This window comes from Protobothrops mucrosquamatus, unplaced genomic scaffold, assembly GCF_001527695.2.
Source record: "Protobothrops mucrosquamatus isolate PMUCROS unplaced genomic scaffold, P.Mucros_1.0 scaffold_228, whole genome shotgun sequence".
Classification (NCBI taxonomy): Eukaryota; Metazoa; Chordata; class Lepidosauria; order Squamata; family Viperidae; genus Protobothrops; species Protobothrops mucrosquamatus.
In genome coordinates, this window is record NW_015386304.1 from 115,094 (window position 1) to 128,885 (window position 13,792).

Here is a 13,792-nt window from a genome sequence, read left to right on the forward strand (position 1 = left end):
CCTAGGGAGGATTTTATTTGGGGTTTATCTTTTAACAATTCGACAGAGACACAACTTTAAAATTTGATTTAATTCGGTTTTATCGGGGGGGAATGTATTTATGTTTTGTTTTAAATATGTTGTGCGCCGCCCTGAGTCCCGTTGGGAGAAGGGCGGCATATAAATTAAATTTATTATTATTATTATTATTATTATTAATATGTACTCAATCAACCTGTAAGTGGTGGAATGGAATCAATTTTATTATTTATCAAACAGCATTGAGCTACTTTTTTATTTTCCTAAGAGATAGTCTTTATGTATTTTTTTCTTGCAGTTTTAGAAAGAAATAATGGTATATATTTAGTTGAATAGTATATGGAACATGACTTATATTTTGGGGACTAGGCCAAATTTGCCATATGAGTAAATGGATTATTTAAAATTGTGCTGGTAGTTAATAGTAGAAATTTGGGGGGAAATATAGTTTTTTCCTCTGGGTAGGAAAAAAGCTTACTTCTGGATATTTTCATATTTTCTATATTCAGATTTTGGTTCACTTATTGTGCCCTTCATATTTGTGAGCAATGAACTTGTTTATTTACATCAGGAATGTCTTTGAAATAGGTATTACTGGATTTGAACACAAAAGACTCAAACAGATATTTATTATTAGAGCTGTGCAAAGCACTAACATTATATTTCTTTAAAAGCACGTAAGTGGGAGTGAAGCATGCCTGTTTGAAATAATAAAGAAACTATGCTCTAAAAGGCTTAGTCTGTTCTGAACAAAGGCTATCCTCAGTACAAGTAGTCAAACAAGGACGTCTTTGAAGCAGCTGTGTGATCTTCCAAAGGATGCTGCTTCTTAAATTCTCTTTGCACAACTCTACTTACTAAAAGTGTTTGTGATTTCAGCACACATGATCTGTACTATTTGTTGTCAGAGCTTTTTGTTAGTTCATACAAAGTGTGGGATTATTTATGTTGTAGCACAGCAGCCATCATTTTGTGCTGTGCCTAGTTGTAGGACCCGTTTCCTAATTTCCATTTTGATTTTTCAGTTCTTTTGAGACTAAGTTTTGTTATTATATCATAAATATTGTAATCAATATTACAATTGATTGGGGGGAGTGCCTTTGACTTTGGCAATTGCCTAGATTAGTTCTTGTAGAGGGGGGGGGAGATTTTGGAAGATTTTTGCCTCCTTAAGGATTAGAGAGAATATGGTACCTGGCCTAAGGTCACCCAACTGCTTTTGTGCCTAACGCAGGATTAGAACTCATGGTCTCCCAGTTTCTAGCTCAGTGCCTTAACCACTGAGTCAAACTGACTCAGAAACAAATATTATTAATAATTAACTAATTGATTATCAAATCTTATTAGCAATATTTATTTTTAATACAGTATTTTTATTAAATGCTGATATTCTGATTGGATATTTTAGTAACTATTTTTATGTTATTCAGGTAGTCCTCGACTTAAAACTACAATTCAGCCCAAAATGTTTGTTGCTAAGTGAGATAGTTGTTGCGTTTTGCCCCATTTTATGACCTTTCCTGGCACAGTAGTTAAATGATGTTACAACCATGTTACTAACTTAACAACTGCAGAGATTCATTTAATCATTGCAGTTGTTAAGTTAGTAACATAGTTGTTCAATGAATCTGGCTTTCCCCGTTGACTTTGCTTGTCAGAAGGTTGCAAAAGGTGATCACATGACCCCGGGACACAGCAACCATCATAAATATGAGTCAGTGGCCAAGTATCCAAATTTTGGTCACACGATCATTGGGATGTTGCAACGGTCATAAGTGTGAAAGTTACTTTTGTAAGTGCTGTTGTAATTTCAGATGGTCATTGAATGAACTGTTGTAAGTTGAGAACTACCTGTATTACATGTTTATCTGCTTCAAATAATTTACAGTTTCCTTGAATTCTTGAATCTTTTTTAAATTGACAACTGTTTGGGCTTTTATTTAGGGTCCTTTCTGTTTCAAACTTCTCACAAAGAAGTCTTGAAGATACTGACTTTCTCCTCCTGAAATGATGGACAAGCCTACAGAGGTCATAAAGGATACAATTGCCAAGACTCATACAAAATGATATAAACGGAAGCCGCGGCTCGGTCCTGTCGATGTTCCCCTCTTAACTACTTGTTAGCCTCTCGATAACTTAGTTTATCTAGGGATGGATAGTTACAACTTAACCAGGTCATACGGTTTCTTCACAACCACTTCAGCTCCCATTATGGCAGTGAAAACAGCATGTCATATACTATGTGGAATTTAGCTGGAACTCCTAATGTGTATCCTAGCTCAGGTGACTTTACACAAACCGCTGTGTTTAGGACCTATGGAAAATGGTGGGATATGTGCCCTAGTGCGCGAATACCATTTATGAGGACGCCACCCAATTTCCAAAGCCAGGACTATGTAGAACTTGCATTTGAGGAACAAGTGTATCCTACAGCCATACATATTTTGGAAACGTATCATCCTGGTGCAGTGGTTAGGATTTTGGCATGTTCTGCAAGTCCTTATTCACAAAATCAGCCCAGTGAAGTAAGGTAATTCATTTTATTAATTTTTTCTGTCTTTCCTTGATATGGTGTGTTCAGATATTTAAAGTAACATTTTTTTCATAGAAAATTCTACATATTTACCCCCATCCTCCCTCCGAAAATGTCTTTGTTACCTACAAACTGTTTGGACTTTACAGGTAGCAAGAAAAGGAATTCTTTTTTTCTATGGTCTGGTCTTTGCAAATGAAAGCTGCCTGATCCCATTTATTTGCTTTTTATATTCACAGTATTCAGTGTTTTGCAGTGCTTCAGTTTAGGAAAGGATGCTGTAAGTTATTTGGGCAACAGAGTTCTTGAAATTGCTTCAGAAATCTGACCTGTAGATCCATCTTAATAGTACAGTAGTCCTTGACTTATGACCACAGTTGAGTCCAAAATTTCTGTTGCAAAGTGACACATTTGTTAATTGAGTTTTGGCCTATTTTACGACCATTCTTGCCACAGTTGTTAAGTGAATCTCTGCAGTTGATAAGTAGTAACCTGGTTGTTAAGTGAATCTGGCTTCCCCATTGATTTTGCTTGTCAGAAGATTGCAAAAAGATGATCACATGACCTTGAGACACAGCAACGGTCATCAGTATGAACCAGTTGCCAAGCATCTGAATTTTGATCACATGATCATGGGGCTGCTACAAAGGTCGTAAGTGTGAAAAATGGTTGTAAATCACTTTTTTCAGTGCTGTTGTAACTTTGAACAGTCACTAAATGAATGTTGTAAGTTGAGGACTACCTGTATACTACATTAAAACTTCATTGGTTTCCAAATGCTAAATAGCCTGAGTATAGGTTTGGAGTCAAATGTCTCAGTTCTTGTCCTACTAAGCAAGTTGTGGTTTAATTTCAGAGTTAACCAAAGGGTATTTTTAACTATCTTGTTACTGAAGTACATCTTCACTTTATGGTCAGAACTGAAGAAGCTTCTTGGATAAGAAGCGAAACATCTTCAAAGAAAAACAAGAAAGTCAGTTCCCTAATGAAAAAGCATCTTTGGATCTTCACTTTAGTTTACTCTCTTTGTTCTCCTCCCAGTGCAGTGATAGGTTAAAAAAGAATTAAAACACTAGAATATTGCTAATGTTAATACAGTATGTTATTTAATGTTTGGGAGTTAAGATATTTATCATACATTGTTGAGTTAGAGTTATTAAGAGTCTTTTATACTGGCCACGGTTCGATGTTCTTTATTATTAGTAGTGTTTTTTCCCCAAATTGAAACTTATTAATGAAAAATGAAAATGAAAATACAGATATTTGCATTAACTGCCCTGTGATACTAATGTACTTTTCTTTTGGTAGGTGGGAAATCCTTTGGTCAGAGCTACCTTCCAAGGTGAATTTGCCTCAGGCACGTCAGTTTACGCCTAATATCAAACAAATAAATTTTCCTACAAATTTAATCCGTTTGGAAATAAACAGTTCCCTTCTGGATTATTATACTGAGTTTGATGCTGTAGTGCTACATGGTTTAAGAGAGAGACCTATGCATTCACTCAGTACTCTGGTTATTGATATGAATGATCTAGATGACGATGAAGAAGGGGAGAGAGAAAGTTATAACAGCATGGACAGTCTCAACAAGCAGTTTAGCACTGCTGCCTTCAAAGACTGGACATCTAATGGATACTTTGATAAATTGCCTTATGAGGTAAAAGCCTGGGAATTTTTACAGGGTTAAGAAAAAAATGTCATAATTACTTAGGCTATAGAGATTCATTATATCTTGAGGTACATAGTTATAGCTTCAAATACAGACTTGTGCCTGTTTTTTAGTTCCATTAGCTTCCTGGATTTTAGTAAGTGTAGCTCCCACCCCCCTTAAAATGGTTGAAACTGATTCAAGTAGATTCTTAAAAATAAAAGAATCTAATATCAGCCCTAGCTGATCTCCCCATGCAAATTTATTTTTAGTTCTATGTCAAGTGCTTATAAAAATGAATGACTTGTTCACTAAATTGTCTTGATTACAGAGGATAATACTAAAGTGTTTTTTTTTTAAAAATCAGCTATTTTAAGCATCTGTTAATCAAATTAAAATAGGAATGTTTTCTTCTTTTGAACAGAAAATATATTATAAATACAAATCTTAGCTATTAAATCTGTAACATATTCATTACATAAATGTTATGTTCCTACCCCATTTTAAGTGCAAGTCTTAAGATTACAAAAATGCCATAAGTGTTTTTAAGCTAATATGCATCGGCATTCTGGGAATTTTCTGAATTCCTCATATATCAAATTGTGCTTTATGCTGGGCCACACGTGGAGTGAAATTTTTAGCAAGATATTAGATTTTAAACTAGCAATGAGTAATGGTCACTAGGTAGGATTCAAATTTGTTTTCTTTGTTTAATCAGAAGCAGAATATATTTTATACTGTAGTTACATTTTAGTGTCATCATAGTGACATTTGATTATATACTTTTCAGATATTAAGATGTAATTTTAGTCTAAAAGTGGGATTACCTTTTCTGGTGGTGATACTGACATGTTAGGAGTTGTTTATCTCTGATGCTGATGTTGGGTTATTATCTGTGTAGTATATAATTATTATCAGATAATGAAATTAGTTAAAAGGGGTCTTAAGAGTTTTTCCCCTTTACACTATTTGCTGTATTTGTAGTGGATTTGGTCATTATTATTAATCTGAAATTACACTTTGTGCTTTGACTCATTGATGGGTGTCATGATTTAGAAATGTGTGCAAAATATTTGTTTTATCGCATCTTTAAAATTAAAATTTAAAATGCTAAATATGATCTTAAAAGTCAGTCAACTTAGATAGAGTAATGGATGGAAACTAATCAAGGAGAGAATCGACCTAGAAATAAGGAAAAAGTTCCTGACAATTAGAACAATTAATCAGTGAAAATACTTGCCTCCAAAAATTGTGGATGCTCCAATAATGAAGGTTTTTAAGAAGAGATTGGACAACTATTTGTCTGAAATGGTATAGGGTTTCCTGCTTAAGCAAGGGGTTGGACTAGAAGACTCCAAATTCCCTTCCAACTGTGATATTTTATAGTTCTGTTAATTAGGCTGATTGTTTGGGTACAATGAAAATAAGATAACTTGTCCTTCTCACAACTTTTACTTGATGCAGTCTTGCCACCATTATATATAAAATAAGCCACTATGTAGCCTGTATTTCTTTGTTTATCCCATTGCCAAGACAGTTTGTAGACTTTTGATATTTATCTTGGCTATAATGGTACTTTGTGATTTTTTTTCTCTGCTATATATTAAATGCCAAATTTGATTTATTAAATGATAGACATCATAATTCTGGTGTTCTTCAGATTCTGATTATAATAGTTGCAGTGTACTTAGTTACTAACCAGAATAAGGAAGCCAGCAGGAAAGTTGCAAGTGACTTCTTTAAGTTGTTCTCACTTCCACTACTTTTCTTCTAGGTATCTCATATTCTGTAGCCCATGCCTCTCCTCAGTGCCCCTTCCCACTCCATAGTATCCCTCCAAGTGTGCTTGTATGGTGTTGTGGCAGCTGCCTGCACAGCCTCCCACACCTGGCAATGGCCATCCCTGCCCTGACCACATTTGCGCCACAGCAGTCACTTGCACAGCCTCCCATACGCGGCAGCAACCACTCCTACCTAGGTGTGCTCATGTTGTGCTGCAGCATCTACTTACCCACCCACTGGCCTGCTTGTAAAGTGCCCAGGACTTGCGACTTCCTGCCAACTTCCCCATTGACTTTGCCTGTTGGAAGCCAGCAGGATGTCGCGAAGTGGAGGCCCTTGCTTAATGACTCATGATCTTTATTTAACAGCAACAATAGGGATTGCATGGATTACTGTTGTTAAGCAATGTGTCCTGCGGTATCACACTTTAAAATCACATTGCTTAGCAATGGGAATTCCAGTCCCGATTGTGATTGTTTGCACTATTGTATAATCGGAAGCATATTTATACCTTTGAATCAAAAAAGCACAGCTCTCATAAGTGTTTCTCCAAAATACAGACCCAACTTAGATGTACTGAAGTCTAGTGTAGGCTATATGGGAACATAAAAAAATAACAGCTAGGGATGGACTTCAGTTGAGCGACTGATAACATGAGTCTTTGTATATAGACATTTTATATTTTCAAATTCTGTATAATAGATGAGATAATGATAAGCATTTCATTTTTAATAGATATAATAAAATCCCATTTAATTCTGAAAGAGTGAAGAAAATCTAAGTGGTACTGTCCCATTGAAAATAAAAGGACTTAAAGGTATTTCAGCTGAGCTATGCCCAGTAATGATCATAATAATCATGGCATTAAAAATCCTGATTTCAGTATATGTGCAGAAGAACTCTACTCAGAATTAGAAATGAAACTTCAAATGTTCAAATATGTTAAAAATATTCATATAAAGAGAGTGCAATGGTTAAGAAATCAGACCAGAAACCAAGAAATTGCGAGTTCTAGTCCTGCCTTAGGCATAAAAAGAGCTGGTGAGCCACTTCTGAAAAACTTTACCAAGAAAACTGCAGGGACTCGCCAGAAATCAAGAACAACTCAAAGGCACCTGCACATCCCCCCAAAAATCCCTTCATATATGCCCATTTTTATTATCAGATTGTAATTTTTAATAACCCTTAACGACCACAATTGGGACCGGCAGCTCTGTCACTAAGTGACATGATTGCTAAGCAAAACAACACATGATTGGAATGGATTTATGGCAGTTCCCATTGTGTTTTTACTGCTGGCTTCTTTACTGCTTGTCAGAAGCCATCCATAAAGCATACAAATGGAAATTGTTGTAAATGCTCACCAATTGAGAAACACCAGCATTTCAATCATGTGATGTGGGGAATGCTATGATGGTTTGTAAGTTCAAAGTTATAAAATTACTTTTTCAGTGCTGTTGTAAGTTCAAATGGCCACTAAATAGGACAGTTGTTAAGCAAGGGCTACTTGTATATGACTGGAGAGTAAATGTATATAATTTTAAGTACATTTGATTGAAATCGTAGAAATCAGATTTCAACTCTTGTTCAACTCTTTAGGGTGGAGTATGCAATTTAAGGCTAAGTGCAGCCCGTTGTGCAGGAACAGTTATGCACCCCAGGTTAAATCTGAAAGGTGAGGTTGCAAGCAAGCACAAAATAGAAATGTATGTACCACAGCAGAAACTATCATGCATTTTTTTGTTTAAAATAAAAATTAGTAAAATAATGGAAATGAAAGTTGGGGAGATTAATTTAATTAGAATAATGTTTTACCTAGAATGAAAATATGATTTTGATAGAGTAATTTACTTTTATTGTTGTTTTTCAATTCAGCTCATCCAGTTGATTTTGAGTCACCTTACAGTTCCGGATCTATGTAGACTATCACAGACATGTAAGCTACTATATCAACATTGTTGTGATCCACTACAATATATTCATCTCAGTTTGCAACCATATTGGGCAAGGATTAATGACACAGCTTTAGAATATCTGCAGTCTCGTTGTATCCTGGTCCAGTGGCTTAATTTATCTTGGACTGGGAACAGAGGAACCATTTCATTTTCTGCTTTTAGCAGGTCAGTATTCTGAAGAGGTATATAACGTATTCTATAAAATAAAATCACACACTCATCCCTTTATCCCAATCACCTAGCAGTTAAAATAAAAGTTACTAACATGACTGTAGTCAATCCACAATAGTTCAAGTTCAGAAGCATACATCTAGCCATGCATTTGCAGCATCAAAGACATACATCCATGACAGAGAGATAACCTGGCAGGCAAGTTTAGCAACTGTTTTTCATGTACTTGACTTTGTTCTGATCACTTTTTCAAGAGTGGGAGTCGAAAAGTTCAAATTTTCTTTCTGTTGTCTTTTGTATTCCTACTCATTTTTTTACCCCACCTACCGAACATTTGGCTGGTTTTGAAACTTAAAGCTGTATGTAAACACAGTAGGAAAGAGAATGCTTTCTGGAATGGTTTTGTGAATTCCTCCTCCTATAGGGGAAAAGTAGGGATACAGACAAGGTTCTCAGCAAAAATAGGTTTTTCTGTCAGAGAACTATTTATTTGGATTTTTTAAAAAAAGCTAAACTTGCTAAGGGGTAGAAAATTGCAGCCTTTGTAAATCCTTTGTGCATTATGTATCTTCTGCAATTTAATACAAAACATTGGCCAAAGAAAATTTGCTTTAACAACTTCGCTATCTTTTATGAAAACCAGTATCTCAACATTGTGGTTTTCTAGGACATCTTGCCATTGGCTGAAATGGCATATTTTTCAAACTCCAAACTTGTAGACCTTTTAGCCCAGACATGTCAAACTCGCGATGTCACGTGACGTTGCGTGACGTATTGAAGCTTTTTCGCCGTTGCCGGCAATGGGGTGGGCACGGCTCCGGTATGATGAAACCGGCCTGCGGGCCGGCAGTTTGACACCCCTGTACTTTTCTGGCCTCAAATGAATCTCATTTAGATTTATATTTAATAGAAGTAGCACTTAGACTTAATGTATATACCGCCCCATAGTGCTTCTTAGCATTTTCTGGGCAGTTTACAATGTCAACATTATTGCCCACAACAATCTGGGTCCTCGTTTTACCAACCTTGGAAGGATAGAAGGCTGAGTCAACCTTGAGCCCCATCAGGATTAAATTATGGCAGGGAGCAGAATTTGCCTGAAATACTGCATTCTAAGCACAGTGCCACCCGGGTTCATTTTAATGGTTTAATGGTTGGATCTGTCACAGAATTCATACAGTAAAACATAGGTAAATTCTTTAAAGGCCACGACTATAAATGGCTGCTGATATGTTGACATGTTTCATTACAATCTACTTTATACATTCAAACATTTAAGAAAATATCGATCAAGAACACAACAAAAATTCTAGTTACTTCATTTATTGTTGATAATGGAAATTCTGTAAATAGTAGAAGTAAGCTATAATCAATTTGTACCTACAGTTTTAAAATGCTTTTTCTCTTTTCTAAAATTAGTAATTGATAGACTGAATAATTGACAAATATTTTCATATGCTGCTAATATATACAGCAGATATGTTGTTTATTTTTCTGAAAATGTAAATATTAGTAGAGTGTGTATTAATAATAAGAAATAGAACAAATTAGAATAGTAATCTAGGATAGCTGACAAACTAACAAAATATTACCGTGAGAGGACAGAACGCTTCAGGCATTTCAATATCCTGAGGCAAGACTGAAGGTAATTTAACTTATTGATAGTGTCCACCTCCGTAGTGCTATATAAGAATATTGTAATATTTCACTTGTAAAAATTGCTAAACATACTAAACTTCTTTGCTTGAGCTAGACAGAGTTTGAGAAATATTAAATGGGACTATAAATCACGTATAATCAAATGATGTTAATGTGATATAGCTGAATAATTTTATAGTGTTCTATCAGTAATCTTTAGACACTTTAATAGATGAGGTGTATTATCACATACACATTCTTGATATAATAAATTAAATTGAGAGAATTCTTTTTTGACAACAGCAGACTAGTAAATATCTTTGATAGTGTTTGAAATACCAGTAGTGAGAGGCTGTTGTTTCTTCTGTAACAGAAGAACATTTAATTCTGTTTAAATGCTTTGGCAACATGAAATGTCTACATTAAAGCAATATTCCTCCTTTAAAAATAAAAAAAACCCTTCTTTACGGCTGGTGACATTTTAAACAATGAATGAATCAATACAAATTAATTTATTCTGATTTTTAAAAATCTAACTACTTAGCCATGTAATTTGACTGCTGCGTGAAATGATTTTATTTTTTGTTCTGTTATTTTCTTGTTTTGCTTGAACTGTTTCAGTTGAATATAAGCTGGCTAGATTGCATGGATCATAGTTCCTGTTCTCAGGATCAATCTCCTCTTGTTTCCTTGGGCTTTTCCCATCTGTATTGCACTTGACACTGACAATTCAGGGGATGAGTTGTGTAGGACACACAAAAACCTTAATATGAAGTTGAACTGTACCCCTGCAACATCAAGAACTATGATGCAGGTTTCAAAACAGAGAAGGTAGGGCAGCCAGATAGCATAATGGTCCATTGAGACTCATGTCCATTACAAATCATCTGAGTGACTTTGAACTAAATCATTGTCTCCCAGACCAAGCTATCTCTTATATAAGGATAAAATTGCAGGGAATTCTTTATGTATGTGAAATGCAACCTCTCACAGGAAACACTGAATAGAGATGCAGTAAATGAATACAAATAATGCTTATATCAATTATTATGAAACCCAGCTGTCAGCTGTAGTTCATAATTACATGAGAGTTTGGAGGGGAGATGTTTTTGTTTGCGCAGATATAATGGGATACTGCATTTTGATCCCCAATACATTAATGCATCACATTATTTTTGGATATCAGTTTGTAACACTTATAAATGGATTTAAATATAATTAAAAGCTTACATGTTGGAATTTGACTTATTGCAACTGTGACAAAGAATCCTTGGCTAGCTGGATTGTCTTGGATGCTGGAGTTGATTATGATTACCTTCCAATTATCTTGGAGGAAGTTGTTGCTATGTTAAAATAGTTCCTTGTTAGGCATGCATAATTTTGTTTGTCAGCTATTAAGACATGGCATTGAAAATTCTGGGAATTTACCCAGTTTTTACAATGAATTAAAAGCAAATGCATTACTTTTCTTGGTGAATTGATTCATATATGCTTCTTACAGGTTCCTGAAAGTTTGTGGTTCAGAACTAGTACGCCTGGAATTGTCTTGTGGCCATTTCCTCAATGAGGCTTGTTTGGAAGTTATTGCTGACACATGTTTAAATTTGCAGGAATTAAATCTCTCCTCCTGTGATAAAATTCCATCTCAGGCTTTCAACCACATTGCCAAATTGTGCAACATTACACGTTTAATTCTTTATCGAACAAAAATAGAGGTATGAAAATCATTTTTTTCACTCTTATGTGTTAATGCGCTCCTTATAAAGTTATAGAGAAAACATAGTAAACTATTTTAAACAGATAGTAAATATCAGAGGAAGAGAAACTTCAGAATGTGGTGTTTGAAGGGCTCAGTAATGATGAATTATGGTTTGTGTGTTTATTTACTATTTAAAACATTTGTATAGCCATCCATCTTATATCAAACTCTGAGCAGTGACCAATCAAGCATTAAAATAACATAAAAACCATATTTAAACTCTTAAAAATTAAAAACAAAAACCTGGCACAAGTGAAGCTTTCGATATTCAGTCACCTCATCTGTCACAGTGCTTGGGGGAAAAGGTCGTCAGGCTAGCTAGGAGGCTAGAGGCCTGCCGAATGTTAGGAAGAAGAATGTTCCGGAAGACAGTAACTGCCACAGAAAAAAACATGCTCCAATATGGTGGCAATGTTTAAAGAAAAAGACTAAGAGTATGCCCACCCTATCTAACCTGGTATGATGGTTAGATGTCCTTGGGGAACCTGCAGATAAACTGGGCACCAGATATTAATTTTATGTATTTGTAGCAGTAACAAATATAGGGGTACACTTAATTTTTCCGCATGAGAAATTTGCACTGGTGTTTATTTAAATTACAGAATGGATTACGAAATGTAAGTAGTACATGATAGTCATTGTATTATATCTCTTTTATCAGTATTGTTGAAATGAAAATCAGATATATGTATATTGAAAAAATAAAGTTCAATGGAGTATACTTACATTTTCATGTGACTGTACATGATGGACTGTATATGATTTATTTTCTACATTTTTATTGCATGTGCTTTCTGGTGTTTGTTATATTGATTGTTGGGTTGAGTGTTGTCCTGAAATCAGCTCTGTTTCAAAAATTCATAGTAATTTAGTATGCAGTTGTCAATGTGCATACTACGAATGGCAGTATTCTATCATTTGTTATAGTATCGTAAGAAAATTGTTATTTCCAAGATCATGAAAACATTATTTTTGCTTAGTTCTTCTTCATCACTTATAGAACCTGTTAGTAATACAAGTAGAAGCCACCTGTTGAACAAAAAGCTTCTAGATCGATTTTCACAGCTAGTTATTTATACATACAAATGCAGTCAGCATTCTGCAAGAATGAATTTTTAATTGCTGCCAGTGGAAAAGCGCTTCTTTTTAATACAAAGAAATGTAAGAAGAAAATACATAAGTAATAGCATGCATGATTTTCAGTTTTAAATTACTTCCTCTGACTGCAGCTTAATTGCCACATATTTCATTTTGCCCATTGTCTCTCACTTTTGAATGTGTATGACCAAGAATGGTCCAATTTTCAACTTTAGAAGTACTTTTTAAAAGATAGAAAGTCCTCTTTTTACATAATCCAACTATCACATCATTTCATAAAATGTAGTGAACTGTTTCCAGAATCAGAACACAATATGCAATCCGTCTCCTAATTGTAAATAATTGTTAAAAGCTTCTTAACTTTGGAGAGTACTTAACATAATTTATAATTTTGTTTCAATCAGCCAATTGACTTAACTCTATTCAGTTGCAATCTTGCTTGCAATGATTATACACAGAATATTTTTGTGCTAATGGTCTCACCATTTGCTAATACATGACTTTAATCTTTATTCATTTATTTTATTCATTAAATATGCATTCATAACACGCATTCAGAATTTATTTTCTTGAATGTATTTAAGGTGCACAATGGACAATAACAGCATACTGCTAACTTCTTACGAACCATGTTATATGTTATATACAGAACCATTCTGTATATGTGTATACTTAATCTGATATATATATCTTAATTTCTGTTTGCACATTTGTATTGAAGCCAGAATTTCTCTTTGAAAAATATCAATTATATACCTCTGGCATTTGAATTAATTGGGATAAGCATTGAGTTGTCGATAGAGCGAGATGGGATTGTTTATATTGAAAACAGGATCTATCAAGTAAAGGAGTAAAGGTTTCAGGTTTTATCCAGGACTGCTACGATAAATGTCCAATCAGTGTTGGATACACATACAAGATTTCATTCCATCCTTGATAGGTAAAAGGTTTAAGTAATGCCTGTCTAGTAATGCCATGTCAGGGATAATGCCATGTCAACCGGAGGGAGAAGTTTTTGATTTTTGAGAGCTGAACTTATTTTTGGGAAGCCCAAGCACCATTCTGGGAAGACTAGTGATGACAGTTTAGTGGAAAATGGATTTGAGGGAGGGTCTTTGGAGAACATTTTAACTTTTAAACTTCATTAAGCCATGCGATTGGTGGCAGGGCTGTGGAGTCGGAGTCGAGGA

General features: G+C 34.8%; 1 protein-coding gene across 1 annotated transcript in view; it reads left to right on the top strand.

Annotated features, from left to right (window-relative positions):
* Nucleotides 1-13,792, top strand: part of FBXL4 (F-box and leucine rich repeat protein 4) — a 31,254-nt gene that overhangs the window by 5,607 nt on the left and 11,855 nt on the right. The window contains exons 2-5 of the mRNA XM_015829014.1: nucleotides 2,222-2,548; nucleotides 3,860-4,208; nucleotides 7,857-8,101; nucleotides 11,247-11,460. Coding sequence (XP_015684500.1) covers nucleotides 2,222-2,548; nucleotides 3,860-4,208; nucleotides 7,857-8,101; nucleotides 11,247-11,460 — 1,135 coding nt within the window. The remainder of the gene's footprint in view (nucleotides 1-2,221; nucleotides 2,549-3,859; nucleotides 4,209-7,856; nucleotides 8,102-11,246; nucleotides 11,461-13,792) is intronic.